General features: G+C 45.7%; 1 protein-coding gene and 1 long non-coding RNA gene across 7 annotated transcripts in view; one reads left to right on the top strand and one right to left on the bottom strand.

Annotated features, from left to right (window-relative positions):
- The window catches only part of LOC105021638 (endonuclease V), a 47397-nt gene that overhangs the window by 8595 nt on the left and 16345 nt on the right, over nt 1–22457 (bottom strand). The window contains exons 8-9 of one of the 6 annotated variants that reach the window (XR_002197127.2): nt 21406–21535; nt 10391–10470 (exon numbers count right to left, since the gene is read on the bottom strand). The exons of 1 other annotated variant lie outside the window; for it this stretch is intronic. Coding sequence is in view for 4 of the 5 variants with exons in the window: in XM_034294495.1 (XP_034150386.1) it covers nt 16359–16619 (261 nt within the window). In the remaining variant the exon portion in view is untranslated. 4 more of the 6 variants (XM_013135336.3, XM_034294495.1, XM_034294494.1 and 1 more) reach the window with 4 other exon arrangements.
- Nucleotides 3121–5949, top strand: LOC109616069. Its single transcript, XR_002197128.3, has 3 exons — nt 3121–3605; nt 4099–4235; nt 4619–5949. It is a non-coding gene; the product is annotated as an uncharacterized LOC109616069 (long non-coding RNA).

The raw sequence follows: 22457 nt of genomic DNA, 5'->3' as shown, positions 1-22457 counted from the left end.
TCCTGACCCTCCGCCGGTTTCCCCATCTCCTGCTCCTCCGCCGGCTCTTCCGCCGGCTCTGGACCCTCCGCCGCCTCCCCCGGCTCCTGCTCCTCCGCCGGCTCCTATTCCCCCGCCGGCTCCCCCGTCTCCTACTCCTCCGCCGGCTCTCCCGCCGGCTCCGGACCCTCCGCCGCCTCCCCCGGCTCCTGCTCCTCCGCCGGCTCCTATTCCCCCGCCGGCTCCCCCGTCTCCTGCTCCTCCGCCGGCTCTTCCGCCGGCTCCTGACCCTCCGCCGGTTTCCCCGTCTCCTATTCCTCCACCGGCTCCCCCGGCTCCTGCTCCTCCGCCGGCTGTCGACCCTCCGCCGGTTCCCCCGGCTCCTGCTTCTCCGCCGGCTGTCGACCCGCCGCCGGCTCTCCTGCCGGTTCCTGTCCCTCCGCCGGCTCTCCCGTCTCCTGACCCTCTGCCTCCCTGGCCTGTCCCTGCGGCTCCGCCTCCCCGGCCTGTGCCGGCGGCTCCGGGCGCTGAGCCTCCGCCGGTCCGGGTGTGGTCGTCCCGGTCTTGCGGTCGGGAGCACAAATAATATTCATGTGTGTGTGTGTGGGTGTGTGTATACACAAATAATATTCATGTGTGTGTGTGTGTGTGTATACACAAATAATATTCATGTGTGTGTGCGCACTGGGGATGGTCTGACGCTAACTGCGACCTGATTGATGAAGAGGTGGTGATGTGACAAGAAACACTGGGCTCACTGCCACTGGGCCCAAGCTACACACTCAACACACACACACGCTCACATGCACACACATACACACAAACACATATACACACACACACCCACCCACGTGTGCATAGGACTAATAATAAATAAATAAATAATTGAAACACAAACACTCACTCTCTCTCAAAGCTGTTGTGGGGTGCCTAGACCAGTATGTGTATACCTTTGCCAGGGCAGAAGAGGAGCTGCAGGCGTTAGAATGAACAGGGAGACGTGGAGAGCTCTGGGTTTTGGTATTCAACTCTAGTGTTTGATGTTTGTTTCCACCGTTGGCGCCGTTAGCTCAGCATGACCACCGCCTGCTTCTGAAGAGCCGCGCTCACGTCCACCTCTGATTGGACAGCCGAGAGGCGGTACGATTCACTGCAGACCCACACTGACTGTCCGCGAGAAAAGGGAAGAGAGGCGTGAAAAAGGATAAAACGGGCGGGGGGAGGAGGAGGAGAAACGCAGCACCGACAGAGGGCGAGACAGGCGAATCGAGACAGGCGAATCGAGACAGAGATAGAGAAAAGGGAAGCGAGAAAGGGAGAGGCAACATGAAAGTTGGTCTTGATAAGCAGCTGAGGTCTGCCACACCGGAGTGCATCACTCTACATGAAAGCATCAGGAGAGACGGAGGGACAGGGGCCGCTGCTAATCAAAGCCATGCAGTCGGCCCTCAGAAGGGTCAGACAAGATGTCCAGCTGCATTAAACATAGACTGGTCTGTGGAGCCGTACAGTGTAGATCCAATATGGTGCACACACACACACACACACACACACACACACTACAGCACGCTGTAATACATCACACAATTCTGGAAAAAACTGCGCCTGTGCCACCAGGAAGAAACAACAGAGTTGTTTAGAGACCTCAGCGTTACGCTTGACCCTGACCTCTCCTTTGATGAACATATAAAATATGTCTCAAGAATTGCTTATTTTCATCTTCGAATCATTGCAAAAATCAGAAACTTTCTATGAAAAACTGATGCAGAAAAAACGAATCCATGCTTTTGTTAGATCCAGATAAGATTACTGCAATGCTCTTCTTTCCGGTTACCCTGACAAATCAATAAATGAACTTCAATTAGTGCTGCACACAGCTGCTAGAATCCTAACTAGAACAAAATAATTTGAACACATTACTCCAGCACTAGCCTCTTTACACTGGCTGCCTGTTAGGATTAGGGTTAATTTTAAGGTTTTACTCTTAACCTATAAATCAATACATGGAGTTGTTCCTATTACCTCGCTGAAATGATCCAGCCATACATACCTACACGTAACCTTAGATCACAAGATGCAGGCCTTTTAATTGTACCTAGAATTTCTAAACAAACAGCCGGAGGCAGGGCCTTCTCTCATAGAGCTCCAGGACTGTGGAATGATTTGCCAATTAAAGTTAGAAATGCAAACGTCCACCCTTCCTGTCTTGCCAGATGGGCTCTCATCGCCCCTGGTATCCCCTCCCTACAATGCCATTTGGGGGCAGAGTCACTGGCTTGTCGTTGTCTCTCTGTTGTGCACTTGTGCAATTGGGCTGTGCTATGCTGGCAATACTCTGCCCTCATTCAGGGTGGTTGTGGTTGGTGGGTGTCCCTTTGGTTGATGCTTGGCAATGTGGGTGGATTGATTTCCTGCCTGTTGGGCCCTGTCCGGGGCCTCCCCCAGATAGGGCCACAGTGTCACCGGACCTCCCTGTCTCAGCCCCAAGGTCTTACGCTGCTATATTATTGTGCTGGCGGAGTACGGTCAGTTCTCCTTCTCCACTATAAATGCTTGTAGATATAAGGAATGCATTTTCCAAATTTTCCCTGTCTCCTGTCGTTTTAAACTTATGAGGACATGAAGTTCTGGGCCACACCTGAGGAGTACCAGGCTTGAAAGACCCGTTGTTGTCCCTGTCCAAAGTCCTCCTGGTTGTGTTGCAGATCAAGATGATACCTGACGATTTCAGCTGCCACTGTGCTGACAACTCCCCCTCCCCCGTGTTGTCCCTGTCCTTGTCCATCTGGTCATGCTTCCGACCTGGACTAAGTTTAAATAGACCCTGGACTCAGCCCACATGCATTTATTCATTATTAAAATATGTAATCTTAATATGGTCACCCCTCTGAGCCTGGGTCCTCTCTAGGTTTCTTCCTAAATTTAGGCCTTCTTAGGGAGTTTTTCCTAGCCACTGAAATTCAACACTACTGTTGTTTACTCCTTGGGGTTTAAGGCCAGGTGTTTTGTAAAAGCACTTTGTGACAGCTGCTGATGTAAAAAGGGCTTCATAAATACATTTGATGGATTAATTGACTGATAATTAAAAACACATTACAGATGAGCTTGAGAGCATGCATTGGATTTAGCAGCACTCTTCTAGCTCCCTTTCACGATAGAATATAAACACACACAGACACACACAGACACACACAAAACACAGAGGCAGCCTAACTTGACATAAACAGAAACGTGCTCGTTGAAGTGTGACGTCGGTTTGACGACTCCCATTAACTTGGACACACAGGTCTGGCTGCTGCCATGATTTAGCTCACCAGAGTCACAGTGCTGTGCGGAGGGCCCTGACCGGGGAGCCAGGGTGAGTGATGACCTCACCGTGGAGGGAGGGATAGAGGGAGGGATAGTGCTGAAGGCACCATGAATCACCGTGTTGGTTTAACCGGAAAAAAGCAGAGAGGCATCTCCTGAGAAGATCGCGCAAACAGGACGACCCAGTACGACGAGAGTGACAGGCGAGAGTGACAAGTGTGAATGTACGAGTGTTTGCGTACGGTGTACCTCTGGTTATCTGTCGGTCGTAGCGTGCGATCGTGCCTGCAAGCGACCTCCCACGCAAAGTTCCTGGAGTAAGTAACTATCTGATCCTACCTTAAGGCACGCCCTGTATTCATCCGCCAGAGAGGCCTGATTGACTGCTTCCACACACACACACACACACACAGACATACAAAGACACGCATGCCACCGGTTTAATCATTCATGTCCACCGAAAGGCACACTCAGTCCATCGCACACGCTCAGCACTGGTTGGCCACAGCTAAAACATCTCAGCACAGAGACAGGCTCTGACAGAAGTCGCGGCAGTTCAGACGCAGCCAGGAAATACTAAGGATAATGAAGACAGGCAGCCACTACCGGCAACATCTCGGCACAGGCCTCCGTGGCGAGGTATCACATGCTACTCAGCATTCAGATGAACGAGACTCTCAATTCCCCAAAGCAACAACTGAAATTGATTTGATTTCCGAAAGCTATAGCGTAAACAAACCAAGATGAGAGGAGGCCCTGGGCTCTTGAGGATGATAATGAACATGTTTCTTTTTTAATATTTTCGGTGAGACACCGACACCTTTAGGGGTGGATGATGACAACAAAGTACAGGCTGGATTTGGTTGGGGAAACGAGTTTCCTGTTGCCTAGGGTACACGGATCAGTCGTCTTGTTCCAGAAAATGCAAGACAGTGGTCCAACATGAGGTGAAAGGATATGTATGAAATATAATGACATGGCTTCTGTTTTCATTTAAAAGTATTTATTCCATTATTATTTGATTTTGATTAAAGACATACGTACTTGCTGTACTTTGAAGATACACTGTATTGTATTTTTTTGTAGCATTCTTGTTGTAGCATTAATGTAGCATGATAACACTGAGAAATACTGTAGAATCATGGCAAATGCTATGACTATACTGTGTTTTATCAATTCACTAACTCTTAGAAATACTGTAACATCATCACTAATGGTAAGATAAACTGTGTCAATAGAATAACTAAACAGCACTATAGCTTAATGATGAGTCACTGAGTAACTGATCCTAAGGAATGTCTGGACCTCACTGTTCCTCTCTGCCTAACAGAAATCGAACAACACATCTGCAGTGCATCTCCTCTAACTGTCTGAAGGCTGATACGTCCTCATTGCAATAGAGCGGCTTCCATTGATTTGCCGATAGACGCCCCATTGATTTTCTATCTTGGAGCAAGGTGTGCACATGTGTGCTCAACTTGGTCGCGATGGGAGGGAGAGGCTGAGGAGGTGGAGGCAGAGACTGAATTGAAGTTGGTTCTCCTGATATTAAAGACAAACAACAACCATTTTCACCTGTGTCAGCGACCTCTGCCAAGTCACCTATCAGTCAAAACCTCAGGTGAGGAGAACAGCACAAGTGGGTAAATCAGCTGACATCCCCAGAAAGGTGCGGAGGTTCAGAACGCTGCAGACAGCAAGTCTTGAAGCAGGGCACAGAATGGGCTAGAGAGCCCCTGTCAAGTTGAAGGATCTTTCTATACAGCACATTTCTATCTCAGATCTGCCGATGGGCCTGCATCATCTGGATCTGCCGCATTCAGACTCATGCTGCCATTATCATCGCCCGCTCGTCAAATCAAACCGTCCTGCGGCCATGTCAACGCCCTGTACACAATAAAGAGGACTTCCTCATACCCAAGTGCTGTGGCTAAACATCAAGCTCACGCCGCTAATTTCCTTCCGAACTAAGGTGCCAATGGAATGCACAGAACCAGAAGGTCGACACGTGATAGGTGCCTCGACCTACTAAACACTTCCTGCTCATTATGAACAATGACGTTGAGATCCTTCCTGGCGTTCCGACCTGAGGTGTATGGAAGTCCGTTTTACTTTGTTCAATATCTACTGAAATTACCATGGGATGTACTTATCCCATCTTATCATTATGGGGTATTGTGCATAGATCTATGGCAAAAAAAGATTTAATGAGTTAGAAATAAGGTGGAGAAAGTGATAGGGACTCAATACTTCCCGAAGACACCGTACCATGAGGTTCTCTGGTATTCACAGACATTCTAATCTTTTGGTTCATTACGGGGATTAACATATAGGGTTTTGTTCACATGTAAAATGATAGCTGCATGAGCCATAATTATGTAATGGATGCTTTAGACATGCATGTCTGCTTACTCTTCCGTTTTTCAAAGGCTTTAATTAAAACTCAAAATGATTTTCAAGCTGTATCACAAGCGAAACATTTATTCTATAGTCTTGTCTAGGCTACTTAGTAACAGAATCGTGCAAGACAGACCTACAGTGGCTCTACTGAGTGAGAGAAACCTATGCTTGGTTTTAAATCAAACAAACCGAAACGAGAAAAATAGTTTGTTTTTATGCTCCTAGATACAAAGATTACATGAACCCAAATGACATGAGCCTTGTACCTTTGGACAGTCTTTGTCACGTTCAAGAAAGAAATGTAATCTGTATATTTACGACAGTAATGAACATACGTTTGACACTAGTGGCGACTAAAGGGCAGCCAAAAATCAAGCCTCTGGTTTCCAATCTAAATATACAGTTCAGTGTCTTTGATGCAGAGGTTTGAAGTCCAAATGTCTGTCGAACACAAATTCACAGTGTATAAATACGGCTTCTTTTTTACCCAAATTCAGGCAGATGCCCGTTGGGCTGGATCGGTTTTGTCGACGCATCAGTGAGCCAGAAACAGGCCAAACATCTGTTGGGAGTCCTTGACAAGATACAGGATCTAATGTTCACATCTATGACACAGGCTGTCAGGAGTTCTTATTTTGCCCGCCGTGATACCAAAACTTTGTCAGGCTTGATGCCAAGGGCTTTAAGCATCGAGCCTGGTTACCTAACTACTGTCAACAACTGAGTGCAACAACAGTGCCGTCTCTTCAGGTTTTCTCGCTTCTTTATTTAATTGGATTGAATCAGATTGTCTCCGTTCTCCTTCCCGTCTGCATGCAAACGCATCTCCTCTCCCTCCTCCTGTATGTCCTTATACTGTCCCACAGCCGCCATCGCCCTCCTCGTCGCCCCGTTCTCTCCACCCATTTCTCAGTCGGTGAATATTCCTGTTATCACGGAGGAGCGGACGTGTGTGTGCGCTTCTGTGTGTCTGACGGCATTCAGACGGGTTGTGAAAAATGAGTTGGGCGCCAGTGATTTATCAAGGCTTGGGGGCCGCACGGCAAAGTGGCGGCATTGCAGAGAAAGGAGTGAGGGAGGAGGGATTGCAGGGTTTTCTTTTTAGTGTGAGGCCAAGCGTGATGAAACGATTGCAGATCCACTCCGCTGCATCAAAGAGTCACCAAAACACTCGACAGGGGTGTCCCCTTGCTCCCTACAGACTAACCACCCCGGCCTTCCCTTCTCAGTTCCCCGCCGCTTCATGTTTTTCGGGATAAAATGCGCAACTCACTTTTTCTTCCACCTGGTTTCTTAGGCCTCGGTCGATTTGGGCGGCATGTCAATGCAGCACCAGAACAACGCGGAAGAAGTGGAAAAACACCACACTCTGTCTTTTTCTGTCTTTGATTGCAGACCAACGATGGGAAAGTGGTCTTGTTTTGGTAAGGGCTTTTTTTTTGTTGTGTCTTCCTGGAGTGGTGCACTTCAAAACAGCATTTCAGCAGTGTTGGAGAAAAAAAAAAGAAGCAAAGTAGACATCTGTGATACGGGTAATTAGCAGGCATACGGTAGGGTAGTTAATTGCTAATACTGGGGCATACAGTCGACATGTTTCTTGGGGGAAGACTGGGTATCCTGCCAGATTTCTCAGTCTGTCTGTCTGTCTGTCTCCCGGGGAGGACCCAGAAGCCGGTTGCTGCCGGAGGCACACTGTACTACTCCAGTGTATACTCACTGGGCCTCGGAGAAAAGGGGGAGGGGGGGTGGGGATATGCTGGGGGGAAGTGAATCAGGGAGTGTAAAAGAGAGAATCAAGCAAGAGAGTGGGAGAGACGCTTTGAGGGAAGTGGATCGGCAGAAAAAAATGAATGAGACAGGATGAATCCAAAGAGGGTGCGGTGGTGGCGGGTGGGGGGGGGGGGGGGTAGTGAAAGAACAAAAGACAGAGAAAGGGGAGAAATGAAAGAAGATTGGGAAAAAGAGAGACAAACTCTGGTATCTGTTAGGCAAAATGCATCAATGTGCAATCACGGCGTAGCACAAACCAAATTCAACACAATATTTCTCCGCGCAGACAAACATGCCCCTTCTCTTCACCTTGCTACTACTTACACTACTTACACTACTTACACTACTTACACTACATACACTACTTACACACGGTTACCTCACTGCACATCTGAAATGCCTGTATCCTTTGGAAACATCTCCGTGTGTACTATCAATAAGCATACTTCAGATTCTTCTCTACATTTCGTGTTTATATTTGATAATTGCTTTGGCAATGTAAACAAATGTTGCCCATGCCAAGAAAGCCATTTAAGTAGAATTAAAATGTAATTGAGAGAGAAGGAGTGAGAGAGCGAGATTCATGGGAAATTAAAGAAGGATGAGAGAGACAGAGTATGAGAATACCCTTCAGGGTATTCTTATTCTGAGATCAAACCGCCTCATGTTTTCAACTTCAATTTCAACAGAAAAAAATAACATTCACCTTTTGCTCTCATCAGATTCACAGCAATCATGCAACTAATAACAAGAGTAAAAACAGGGATTTCTTTTACTTCTAAAAGTGCTTTATTACAAACCAAAAAGTGTCATGGACAGAACCTTTTCCCTACGTTTGAGGGGTGTCTGCACTCGACCCCAGACACGCTGTATGCAGAATCCTGGCAATTGCCTCAACAACATTTCCCTGACATTTTATAGATATTTGGAAAAGGTCATCCAAGTGTACAAAACAGCGTGAACCTAATTGAAAAACCCCTGTTCCTATTAGTTTCTATTCAGTGTTCACTACGATGGCCAGCTGTTCCAACGATTGTCGGCTAGGGCCGAGTGTTGGGCAGGGTAATTGAGGAGGAGAGAGATAAATAATTTGCTGAGACGTCGTCTGTCACTGCTGTCCAGGTCCTTTATGGACTGCGGGTCAGGTTTCAACAGTGGTAAAAGAGGTTGGGCGTTACTGACCAATGAGAGCTAGTGCAATAGGATTTCCTTGTTGGGTCATATGGTTAGAAGAAACCGCTATCTTCAGCTGTATATAGCTGTTTGAACAGAGGGGCAAAGGCTGAATGCAGGAACACACATACACACCTCCCTCACCTCAAACCACCTCAAGACCCCATTGCTCTTGTCCGCATCGATTAATGTCCTCCGCCTCTCCCTCGCTCCACCTCCTCATCTCTCCTGCCCGGCATCCTGTTGTTCTCCTCCTCCCGACAGATCCCTTCAACTCGCCTCCTGCTGCTCCGTCTTTCATCTCCCCACTCTCCTCACACTCTCCTCACACTCTCCTCTCTCTCCATCAGAATCCTGGCAAGCTCTCTCTGTCCGTACAGCTCCGGTCAGTCAGAGATGTGCTTGTTCCCATCCCTGCGTGGGGCTGAGGAGGACACAGGGGCAAACTGGGGGACTGACAGCACAGTCTTCCCCTGTAGTTCAGCTGAGGCTCTCTGAAGGTGTCTGGTTTCATGAATGAACTGTCATCTAACGCTGGGCATCCCGGTGAGAGAGAAGATGTGACAGGGAAGGGTTGTGGTGAAGAGACAGAGTGTGGCGGTTCTCTGCCAAACCACTAAAAGAGACCCGTACCCACACTGACTCTTAAGATTACCCACAATCCCTGATTCGTGGAGAAACGGGATCAACTGAAGAAGACACAATGCACCTGTGATGAATAATGGAACAGGTGCATCCTTAGCGCCACTCCAGGAAAACCCCTGCTGATCCACGACATTACAAATTCTCATCCCCCATCACTTTCGAGGCAGCCGCTCCGCAAACTTTCAGAGGGACCCGTGTACGCTCCAAGCCTCATTAGAGAAGTTCCAGAACCATCTGTGTCAGGGCTGTGTTTCTGGGCTGGGGGAAAGTTCCACAGAAATATGGAATGAGAAAAACCTGCCCCATATAGCTGACCTACAGAGCTGTTTTAAGGGGTAATAGGAGCTAGGAATGGAGGGGAGCTTGTTAGGAGCAAGTTGTGTTTAAGCCTGGAGACCCAGAAATTCAGAGGGCCGGCCTTGCTCACTGCAAAACCCTCTTCCTGTCACTTTCCCTTTGTCAAGGGGAAGATCAAAGCAGTGGAAGAGCTGAGGGTGGGGGATGAGGAGTTCAACAAGGGATGACTTTGGGTTTTCGGGACATGCGCTGCATTTTAAATAGGTGTTTGGGTGTTGGAGGGGTGCAGGTGTCTGATAGTTCCGGGCTTATGGGCGCATTCGTATGTTGACCGGTACACCAACATCCTTTCTCCGACGACTCTTGAAACCGTGAACATTTCATGATCCGCTAAAAATAGGGGGTGTTGACGGTTGTTTTCAGAGAACAATCTTGGGATCGAAGGGTGCCTTAGCCCCTCCCCCAAGGTCCAGGTTCCGCCCCCTGTCCAACTCACCCCCCTCCACCTTCCCTCTGTCCTACCTCAAAACCTCTATCCACCCCTCCTATCGGCTCTCCTCAAACACCCCCACCCCCTGCGGGGAGGCTGTCCTGGGATAACACCAGGACCTGGCATGGCTCCCTAAGAACATTAAGGGATCAGCAGCCTGGTGCAGATCCAAAGTATGGAGAGACAGAGAGAGAGGGTGAGAGGAAACATCTTGGCTGAGTTGGGGACAGCAGGGATGTTCTGTCTGAGAGCCACAGCAAATGAGCACATTGACATGCCTGGGTTGTGTTTGTGTGTCACAAAGGGCCTGCTGAAACACCCACCTGGGGGGGGGGGCTCCTCTGTCCTCAGGTGTCTGCAGCAGCCGGGAAGTGGACGCGCAGGTACTCCCTGGAACGCATGTCCGCCTGCAAGCCAAGAGAGCCGACACGGGAAAGGGTTAACGGAGCTCAGGCAGCAACCAACCGCGCAGACAAACAAGCCCCTTCTCTTCATCCCGGAATCTAATCAACGAACCCCCGCCCTCAGCCCCCGCCCCGCCCCGCCCCTCACCACCAGATGTGTCGATTCCTTCCGCACTGCATATCAATGACACCGAGGCACCACCAGCCAGTCTCAGGTTAGGATCCCCGCGGAGCATTTGTCGGAAACCCTCCAAAACAAATGAAAGGAACGGCACAAAGACTGGCTGCGTGCCTCAGGTCCAAATGACAATGCCGAGCATCCATCTGTCAAATTGCTTTTAGAAATTAATCAGGAGCTTTCTCTTGGATTTCCGACCGGCGTTTGTTGTCGGAGGCCAGGGGTCGACCCAGTGAGAGCAGAGTTGGGGCGTGCACGTGTGTGTGTCGAGTGCGTGTGCTTCCGCTGTGGGTCGTGGTGTGAGATTTACACTGAATAAGAGTGAGGTACTGCGCGCGAGCCGAATCACTGGCTTTGACTACCTCAGTGAGATTGCCCCCGTTGTGAAATCCACCGAGGCTTTCCTGTTCTGTCATTCCGTGAGGCCACGAGTCACTCTGTCCCTGAATCAACCGGTGTGTATGCGCACGCAAAACGCACAGGCGCGCTTGCACTAGGGAGCGCGCACGCCCACACAGAACTTTCCTTTCCCCTTGAGAATGCACAAACCCCCACTAAAAACTTTGCTTCACAAAAAGCAGCATAAAAGACCCGTTTTAAACTTTGATATATTCGGAGTCGGCTTCGGTAGCTGTTGGCGCTGCACGGAGCAAAAAAAAAAAAGAAAAAAAGAAAAGCCAAACAACAACAGCAGGCGTGTTCCAACTGCCTCATTTCCATATCGCCCCGAACTTCACCCAAAACTTACAGAAGCAAAACACTCGGCTGATCTGTCACAGCTTTCCATGTCTGACTGGAGGAGAATAGAGGCAACCAAAGGAGACGGGGGAAAGGGGGGAGGTGACAGACAAAGTGGTGTGAGGTTGACAGAGAAAGAAAAGGGACAGACATAGTTGTGCCCAAAACAGTATAGGGTCTGAATGAACCACTTTGTCCACTGGCAAGGTGTGGCTGCATCGCAGAGATGCCAAGGGATGGCTGTGGGCTTTGGCTCTATTTCACTTGCACACCAACTGTTGCATTCATACACTCACACAGAGACACACGCAAACACTGCTGTTTGGGCCTCTGGCCAAGTGTCACTGGCCTGGGGCATCATGGGCATTGTTCTTCCCCAGAAGCTTGAGCCCTACAGCAGTTTGTCTAGCTACAATCCTTCTCCCTTCTTCTCCACCCCCTTCCTCGCTCTCCATCTCCCTCCAGCCCTCTCTTCTCCCCCGGTGGGAATGGGTCTCTGGCTCAAGCTGAGAAGGTCAAAACAAAATACATTACCATTTAGAGAGCCCCAGGGCCTCAAAAATGGCAACGTTTAAAAAAGTTTGAACTCTTCAGTAGAAGTATTCCATGAAAAGAACAGTTAGCGCTATCTTATTTTATATATATAAAAACCAAGAACTGACAAATATATACAACGCCTTTGGAAAGTATTCACATCTCTTCAATTTCTCCACATTTTGTACTGCTATAGACTTAATCTATAACATACATTCATTTTTGCCATCAATCGACACACAGTACCCCATAATTACAAAGCATGTTTTTTTAAATGTGTGCAATTTTACTGAAGATAAAATACTCAAATATCTCAAGTATTCAGACCTTCGCCTTTGACAGCCTTGCATCCATCATCTTTGCAAATCTAGATTTGGGCCGTTTCTTTCATTCTTCCTTCCAGGTCCTCGGATGCTATGTGAGATTAGATGGGTAGAGTCTGTGAACTGGGATATTCAGGTCTCCCCACATATTTTCAAACGGGTTCAAGTCTGGGCTTTAGCTGAGCTAATCAAGCAAATTCACAGCTTTATGCTAAACTTATTCAGTAATGTCTTGGCGGTGTACTTTGGGCTGAAAGACGTATCATCACCCCAGTCTGAGGTCCTGTGCGCTCAGAATCGAGTTTTCTTCGAGTGTTTTGCACCATTTATCCGTCCCTCAATGCTGACCAGTCACCCAGTCTCTGCCACACCTCCCTTGGTCAGTGTCCACAACTCCTGCTAGGCCATACCACACTAACCAAGCTAAGCAAGTAAGACGCATTAATCTCACTCAGTCCTGTTCACGCTCTACGATAACAGAGGAGGCCGAGGAGAAAAGTTAGTGTGATGACTCGGCTGGAGTAATCCCTCATTGTTAGAGCGCCTTGCTCCCCTCCTGCAGCTTGTGCTTCCGGACCGTACACCGCTAATAGTTTCCGAGAAGGAGGATAGACAAGGTGCTGGAGATGAGCTGAGCTGAAACTGAATCAGTTCCAAAACTTTACATGCGCTTGTTTTAGCTGTGTTTGATTACAATGGAACCAGCAGAATAAACCCAGAACAACAACCTCCTGGCAATGCCAGGCAGGCTGGAACATAAGCTGAAAGCATTTGAACAATAAAAAAAAACATTTCTACCAAAAGTCTGCCACGAAAAGGTTGAGATGCAATGTTCTGCAGACTGATTGTTTTGGTTTGTTTGGGTTTGTTTGGGTGGATGGGGGTTGTTAATGCACCAATGACAACAGAGAGAAATACAAGGTTCTGTTCTGAATTATTCAAAAGAGAGGAGAGAGGTGAGTTAGAGAGAGGCAGAGAGAAAGAGGGGGATTGACAGAGAGAGAAGGGCGAGAGAAAAGGAAATAAAGAGAGAGACAGACAGATGCAGGATGAGAGATGATAGACACAAGTGCGCACACACACACACACAAGGTGTTAGTTCTTGTAAGCAGAATGTGTGTGATTATCTGCTGCACTGGAGAGACACCCACACAACACAGACAAAGAAAAGCCTTGCTTTTAAACCAGCACAGCAGACCAATCCTCAGCGGTGACACAGGCACACATCTACCATCAGCGTCCCTTTACCTCAACCTACAAATCCCCCACAACGAGCCCACCAGCGACATTACCCCCGACAATCAGTCACATTGAAATTCCATTTGTTAGCGCAACAACCTGGGGAGCAAACACACAGCGCTGGTGAATTTCCTGATTCAGGTCCAGGAACAGAGCAGTGTCATGAATCTCAGCCTGGGCTTCTCAGGGCCACACCGTAATAAATAATTTTACGGAGCAGGTGTGATGAGAAAATAACCAGTGGTGGCACGCGGTTATGAGTGGGGAATTACATGGAGACTGGAGTTGATAACGAGGCACGTTACATCATCATACACCTCAGTGGGATCCCCAGAAACAGAAACACACAGTCTTAAGGAATACAGTCATTTTCAACCTAGCGTCCTACTGGTTCTCACTTGAGTCTCTACTGAGTCTCCAGTGGATCTCTGCTGGGAGTCTGTTGAGTCTCCCTTGGTTCTCTACTTTTTTTTCCTTCTTTTTTAATGGGTCTAAAAGATGGAGTAATAATATTTTCCAGTAAGGATATTTTCATCATCCTGTCTCTACTGGATCTTTTCCATGGGACTATTGGGTCTCTGATGGTTCTATTAGATCTGTACTTTATCTCCACTGGGTCTCTACTTATTCTCCATTGTCTCTCTGGGGGTTATCTGGGACTATTGGGTCTCTGATGGTTCTATTAGATCTGTACTTATTCTCCATTGGGTCTCTGGGGGTTATCTGGGACTATTAGGTCTCTTTTGGATCTCCATTTCTGTGCCTAATAGTCACAACCAGTCATGATCTTTTCTTTAGATTTTTACTTGAAAATGTAGGACACCTGGGTTTCTTCACCTCATAAAACAATTCCAGCTTCTAAACAGAAAGTGCACTGTGCAATCACAAAGGAAAATAAAAACAAAACAGGTTTGTTACCAGACTCCAAAACAGTGACAAACAGTTGGCAAATTATTCTTCTTGAACATCGATTACTGGCTCAAGAGTCAGTTTATGTTTTTGCTTTACAGACTGACCACAACTGCTCTGTTATAGTGTTCATGTATATTTTCAAACAACTCAGAAGGGTTTTCAAGTGATTTGGTTTACACAATATTCCTAAGCATCAATTAAACATATTGAGAAATGGAGCAACATGCACTACTGATCAAAAGTTGAGGGTCATTTAGAAGTTGAAATGCAAAAAGGTTCATGTAAAGTAATACAAAAACATTATATATATATACATTTTTTATATATTGTATGAATTTAAGTAACATTTCTCGATTTCTCACATTTCCCTTTTCTGTTTGATTCTCTTCATTTGAACTTTTCAAGAGAGGCTGGTAGATTCCTTGATGTTACCCTGGAGTTCTAAGAAGTTTCACCGAGCATCACCCAGTCAGCTCTTGGCCTGCATTTGGTGGAACAACGTCTCCTATGTAGACCGGCGGTGGTGCAGTATTTTCTCAATTTCTAGATGATCCATCAGGCAGTGAAAAGCTATTTAAAATTGCTAGAAAATGCCTTTGGTAACCCCTCCTCGACTCATGGGCATCAATAGTCTTTCTTCTGAGGACCTCTGCTAAGTATTTTGATCGTGGTGTGATGTGTAACCACATAGCCATTTGGTTATCAAAAAAAAAAGACTCATTTTATAATCTTTATGGAAGGCTTGACCCTCTCAAGTTACTGTCTATTGATTTCTAATACTTTGCACCTGTTTTGAAGCACCTGATTCTAATTTTAGTCACTGTATGTGATGGTAAAGGTGGGAGATGCACTGACTTCTTCTGCACTGTGAAATAGAATGTCTGTAAAATTGCATAAATGGATTTCACACCCACTTAAATTGGGTTACCTTAATCAATGCAAGCGGTTGGAATATCCAGGTCAGGCTTTTCAAGATATAATTTAAATTGCTTCTTACAGGTGTGGACTATTAAGGCCACACAAAAAAGTACATAACACAATCTCAGGAAGCTCAGGAATGGCAGCTTGGCATTGAACCTTAACAATAGACACATAAAATATAAACATTTAATTTCTTAATAAGACCTAATGCCATTCCAAAAAAATTAAAATATGTCATGGCCGAAGGGGGTTTCCAATCGGGTTTCTCTGGGTTTTCATTTTAACGTCTTGAAGCGGGGTCCCTCCAGGTCAGGCTTTTTTAGTGATAATTAAATTGCTTCTTTGAATCAGGTTTGAATCAGTAAGGCCAAGCTACATGCCCCAAGGACAGGAGAACTAAAGACATTCCCCAGGGCAAGCTTGAACCCCTGACCTGCTTGCCTGGCATTTGATCAGAACAACAATAGACAGCCCAACAGTAGACCTGTAATTAATTATTTCATTTGTTAATAAGATGAGGCCAAATGTTAATGAGACAAGGCCTCATTTTAAAGAAAGAGCTTATGTCTGAAGGAAAATAGCTTACCTGACATTTGTTCTGGGTCTCTCTTGTGTCTCTACTGGGTGTCCAACAGGTCTCTATTGATTTTTATTTTATAATGGGCCTTATAGACAAAACCAGTCATGACGTTTTCATTTCATTATCACTACAAAAGCTTGGCTACGTGTGAGCATTTTTTTTCTTTTATCTGGTATCAGAGAGAGCAGAAAAGGTTGCCATTTTAGTTGTTTTATTTTGATTATATTTGATTACCAAACACCTTCATGAACACAACCAAAACATCTATTTTCTGATGACATATTTGATGTATTTATTACAATGGCTTGAAGTGGGGTCCCTCCAGGTCAGGCTTTTCAAGTGGGAATTGAATTGCTTCTTAGGTGAGGAACGGTAAGGCCAAGCTACATGCCCCAAGGAAAGTTAAATTACATAAGACATTCCCCAGGGCAAGCTTGAAACCCAGACATGCTGACTTGGCATTGGATCAGAACAACAATAGGCACAGCCCAACAATAAACCTGTAATTAATTATTTCATTTGTTAATGAGTCGAGGCCTAATGCCATTCCAAAAAAACAGCTTGCTGCATCACGTGCCAGTCGAAGGACTGCAACATACCGGCGAGCAGCATTGGTCCTTTGTTTCCGAGAAAACATCCATAATCCGTAGACAATTGTGATTATAAGGGCAGCATCCGGGCCGCTTCCTGTCAGAGAGGACATCCATGTTTGAGGCACCACGTGTTGCTAAGGAATAATTGAATCAAATTGTTAGATGGTCCCACCAAAGCAAAACCAAACACGGTTTCCACGTGTCTGGCTAAATACGCTAACTAACCCATTTGCTCCGCGCCTCCCTAGATAACCAGTCTTGCAACAGGGCAGCACGCTGTAGCAAAGACGAAGGAGAACAAAGGGTGGGCTGGCAAACTGTGAGCTCCATACTTGGTTTTGATATGGAGGGGGAAGGTGGCTTCTAACAATAATTTCTTGGACACGACTCAAAAACAACTGGAACACCCTCCCAGTCAGAATTATAGAGCGGTCATGGATGTGGCTTTGGAAGCGGGGCACATGCTGCCAGCAGGTAGAGCTACTGAACCAGGACGTATCTCGAAAGCTGGAATACCCTTAGGCAGCGGCTCAGTAATTAATGAAATTGTTAATTAGAAGGCTAACATTGAGCTAGGTAACTGTGTAACGGGCCATTAGTTTTCTTGGAATATGACACGTGGTCCAGCAAGGCCACACCACAGGGAAGCCAGCGACATACACATTTAGACTAAAATAGAGAATGAAGACGGCGATAAAGGCTCAACGGAATTAAGGCGTGAGAGAAGAGAGTCACTTTGCCTTTTAACTTCGTGCGGTCCATAAGTATTTAGATAGTGACAGAGGTTTTGTTCTCTTTGCTCTGTATGCCATCATATTGGATTTAAAATGAAATCATAACTAAAAGATTAGAGAGCAGTCACTATTGTTTCAAAAGTATGCAAATAAGAGAGTGTTTATTGTTCAAATACTTTTGGTCCCCTTAAATGGGGGGGGGGCTTTGTACAAAACTTGCTGTTATAGTTTTTGATTAGATTAGATTCAACTGTATTGATTCATCCAATATGGACGAAGATAGCCTGAATTACAAGCTGATACCTGTAGTTTAACCCCATCAACCCCAAAGGGGGGGCACCTTATTTGTGCAAATACTATGATCTGTATGTTTAAACCTTTCTGTCATCATTTTATATCACCCAATCACAATAATTTTTTTAAAATCATTTAAGTAGTGGCACATACTCCCCTACACATGTGTCGCATTCAAGGGTCTGAGTCCCCCCTGGGTCCCACCAGAGTTCGCACTCTGAATACAACTTGTTAATAAAAGGTCATGGCTACAAATAGGCTTTGCTCAGACCTTTAGAAAAAAAGTTGAATTTTTGCTAAACATCCAGAACCTCTCTTTAAGTGCAGATCACGATCTGCAACAGATAAGAAAATTTTAAAGTGACGAGCTGGAACTAGCCTGTGTAAAGAATACATGGAGATTAAAAACGTGCAGAACATAATCGTCACATGCACAGAAGCTTCTGGATCTTTGCTGTATGGTACCTTTTTACTAAAGGTCTAAGAAAAGTGGGTGCTGCAGCCAATTTGTCTATAAAGGTTGGGAATAGCCTCAAGCTGAATCTATTTAGTCCCTATTTTTGAATAGAGAGCAAACTGATTCTAGAATGTGTTTATAGTTTTACCCAAAGAATGAATGTCATATGTCTGTATATTTCCCATCATAAATGTATGGATAACAATTGAACAACCCGGTTGTGGACCAACAGGGTGTGTAGAAAGCACATGGGACCTCTAGAACTGTCCCATAGGAATGACCAAACGAGTGTATGTCAGCTCTGCCCCATGACAGACCAAAACAGTCATGATACTTTCCCTCTGGAGGAAAAGTTTAGAGAGAGGTATTTTAACCTGGGGATGACTGAGTCATAAATTCAGCAGATGATTTGGAAGCAGAGATGCAGAGACATCAGACTATGTACAACCACACACTGCTCTTGTATGCTTCATTGAAAGAAACTAATCCGAGCTCACTCAGGTGATATAGGAAAAGCAGGAAACAGCAGAGACATGGCCGAAGCGCTCAGTAAAGAACTGGAGCAGGAAATTCTCAAGCTAAATATATATTTAGATCTGACTGCCTTCTGATCCCTTTGCACCCCTCCAAACTAACTGAGGAATGGTCTGAGATCAGTGTTCACAGGCAACTGTTGTGTGGAGACCATTAGGAGAGCTATGTCTGAGATAGAAAAGGCAATAAAAACATGGAGAAGAAGCTTGATATCAATATTGAAGCAGTTTGTGGTGGATGCAACAAGGTCCCTAAAACAGCAGGTCTCTACTTTGTCTAAGTGAGACATGGTGTATATCGCTAATAAGGTTTTGTAGGGTGGTTAATATCCCTTATAATTAAGAGGTTGGGTAGGCTTGTTAATGTCCCGGATAATTTAAAGACGTTTGGTAGGGTGGTTAATGTTCCTGAATGTAAAGAGGTTTGGTAGGTTAGTTGAACTCACTGATAAAATAAAGAGGTTTGTTAGGTTAGTTAATGTTCCTAATATTTTAAAGAGGTTTGGTTGCTAAGTTAATGTCCCAAATAATTTAAATAGGTTTGGTAGGTTGGTTAATGTTCCTGATCATTTAAAGGGTATCTCTGGGAGTTTTTACTCTGAAATTATGATTAAAGACTACGTGGACATTAGTAGTAGCCAGAGAGTCAATCAACAAGGAAAGGTCACACTGAGTACGAGCTTACTAGTTTACATAGAACAATGAAATTTCACTGAAAAGGAAAATTTCATTTTGAAAGAACAGTTACATTAACATTAAAGTTGCCCTAAAATGTTCTGCATAAAAACACAACTGTTGAAAAATCATTGGAGAGGCTGTGAATCTGAAGCAAAATGAGTACCAATGAGCATTCTAACAGGATAGATTAAGTAATAACTACTTAAATGGATACAAAATACGTGTTTGGATATCCCAGTGAGCCCAGTTGGACCCATAATCAGAAAGTGGTAGCTGCATCACACCACCCAAGTACTGACAATAAAAGGTTGCCCCTTTAATCTCAGCACTCAAACAAGGAGACTAGTGAGAGAAGCTATAGAGAGGCCAAAAGTCACTTTGAAGGAGTTTAGTGGCAGATTTAAGTAATTGTGTACCGGTTAACCATAAACAGTTCTGCATAAAACTGGCCTATATTAAAAAATGGCAAGAAAGAAGCTTTTACAAAGTATCTGAAATCATGAGTGGCCCAGCTGGTATGGTGGCTGCATCACGCTGTGGGGCTGCTTTTCATTGCAAAGATGGGGAATCTTGAAGGAAGAATGGATGGAGCAAAATGCAAGAGAACCTACTTAAATACTGAAGCTTGGTCCCAAGCACAAGGCCACAGAAACATTGGAGTGGCTCAAGAAAAAAAGGTGAATATAGTAGCGCATTCAAAGTGTTGATCTCAATACTATTGGGATTTGTGGCACTATTAGAAAATTGCATTCCACAAATGTTGTCAAATCATCCTGAACAACTTGGAGCACATCGACCAAGTAGAATGGCCCAAAATTAGCCTGACACTGTGTGCAAATGGTACATACCATAAAAACGTAAAGCTGTTATTGCAACGAAATGTAGCTCCACAAAATAATAATGTGTTGGCATTGAAAACTTAAGCAGGAAACAATTTTCTGTTTTCTATCTTTCTGACAAATATTTTCCCAACATAAAACCAAGGTTACCTTACAATAATTCATTTTGAGAGTTTCAAAATAAAATATGAAACAGAAAGATATTTCAAAGTATAATTCAGTAAAATGACAAATACTGATTAGTAAAATGAATTAGTCAGTGGTTTGACTACTTGTGCAAGGCATTATATATTTACTGCTGAATGAAATGGCAGGTTTTAAAGGTTAAGAATCGTACAAAATGATTCCTGAACAAGACGACGAATATTTGTATTGGGACAGCCTATACAAATATTAGTCCTCATATGGACCATTATGTTGACACTAAAAGGAGAAAAGGGATGTTAGTTTCAGATGCTATTGTCTCTATTCTTCCTATATGTGGAGGTCTTTGAACATTTATGATATGATATCCTATATCAAGACATTATTGTGTTTTTCCTTGACAATAATTCAACCAATATGCCATCATTGTTAATACTCAGACCCTATCAACAGCATTTAAGCTGTACAAAACAATCTTCTTCTACTGGAGTGCTTCTGGGCACCCCCTCGGGACAACCTGATTTGTGTGTCAGGAAGACACTGCTGAGACATCACAACAGAATGTCGACGCCTGGCTGTTGTATGACCGATTAGTGTTGAATCCGCAAGGCAGCTTGGCAACGAACTAGCAATGTCGAAGTTGCATACTTCCTGATCCGTCGTGTGTACATGGAAAGCACTTAGATGGAGAGCGTGTAGAATGGAGAGTTAACTGTTGCCATGGCCGTGGCACTGCTGGCCCCATTAACAAGCGCATGTCTTCCCATCAGTGGAAGTAAAGAGGCCAAAATGGATCTCTGCCGTCCACAGTATATGTCCAGCCGAGCGGATGTGGCTGTGTTAGCCACTAGCGGGCCGGCCGACCTCATCATTAGGTTAAAAGACTCCTAATGTCCATTAGCTTTCTTTATGGACTTGTTAGGAGGAAGAGAGGGAGGCCCTTTATGTACATGTATTGACATACCCTTTTCAATGCAATTCTAAGAGACACAAGGGTTTGGTCATGGAAGGGTTGAATATATGTGGTAGGATGTGGTTTTCTGCTGACTGGAGTGTGTGAGAGTGCAAAACAATTGTTACATTTGTTTGTTACAGTGGGTAGTGTAAGTGAATAAACCTAGGGAGTTTGTCTTAGCGGGAAAGTGTGTATCTGTCTGTTTGTGTCTGTCTGGCGTTCACGTGTGCCTTTTCTGGGTGTGTTTGTGTCATTTGGTGCATGCGTGCGCGTGTCGTTTCCTCACACATTGTTCAGACGGACTCTGCTGCAGTGCCTTCAGCCTTCTACACCATCAACTCTTCACTGCAGACTCCAACCATGATGTCATCTCTCTTTCATCTCCCTCTCTCACCCTCTCTCTCTCTCTTTTCTAACTGAGGAGATCAGACAGACTGAGGGCTTAACGGGAACAGTGAAGGGGGGAACAGAAGAGGAAAAGAAAGGGGGGGTAAGCCGAAAAGAGAGGGGAACATAGAGGGGCGGATTGGTGAGAAGAAAAGGATGGAGAGAGGAGGAAAATAGTAGAGGAGGAAAATAGCAGAGGAGAAGAGGAACAGAACAAAGAGCGCACAGGTGAGGCGAGGGGTTCATCCACATGCACTGAACAGGTACCTCTGCAACCTTTCCGTAATCACATGGCTACAGTAACGCTCCCCAACCAATCGAACACCCTCAGCTCCTCAACCTGTCAACCCACATCCCAGCATGTCTCTCCCGGGTGCCCCAGAACGCGCCATTAACATAAACACTACAAACTCTCCCCACTCGCTGAATGCATAAACGACGCCTGTGCCCTTGTTCGGCAACCCTCTGCCACCGTTCCTCAGCTCGGCTCCCAACGGTGAACCGCAATTAAACGGTGAGAAGCGGGGGCCATATTGTTGATTCTGCTGCGCGAGAAACCCGGGGCAAGCCTGCCGCTGCCAGGCACCGGTGCAGCTTGTCAAGGGGTTGACCTTGGCAGCCGTCTGGAGGGAGGAAACCAGGAAACCGGGGTACCCGTCGCCGTCTCCAGGGTAAACGGAGTGTGTGGGTCTCTTTGTTTAAGTGCTGCTTGGTGCCCTGCGGGTTGTCCAGGTTGGATCTGACGGCCTTCCAGGGAGGAGAGGGGGAGCGAGCGAGCAAGCGAATGAGCCAGAGAGAGAGAGAGAGACTGATAAGTGAGTGTAAAAGCAGGAAGAGACGAGGGAGGAAGTGAGAGAGGGAAAGCATAAGTGAACAGTAAAGGCTCCGTCAGAACCTTTAGCTGCGAGCGGTGTCCAGATTCAATCTAACAGTACCCCCTGCCCGCTAAAC

Source organism: Esox lucius, chromosome 9 (assembly GCF_011004845.1).
Source record: "Esox lucius isolate fEsoLuc1 chromosome 9, fEsoLuc1.pri, whole genome shotgun sequence".
NCBI classification, from domain to species: domain Eukaryota; kingdom Metazoa; phylum Chordata; class Actinopteri; order Esociformes; family Esocidae; genus Esox; species Esox lucius.
Note: the sequence above shows the minus strand (reverse complement) of the source record. Positions and strands in the feature narration are given on the sequence as shown.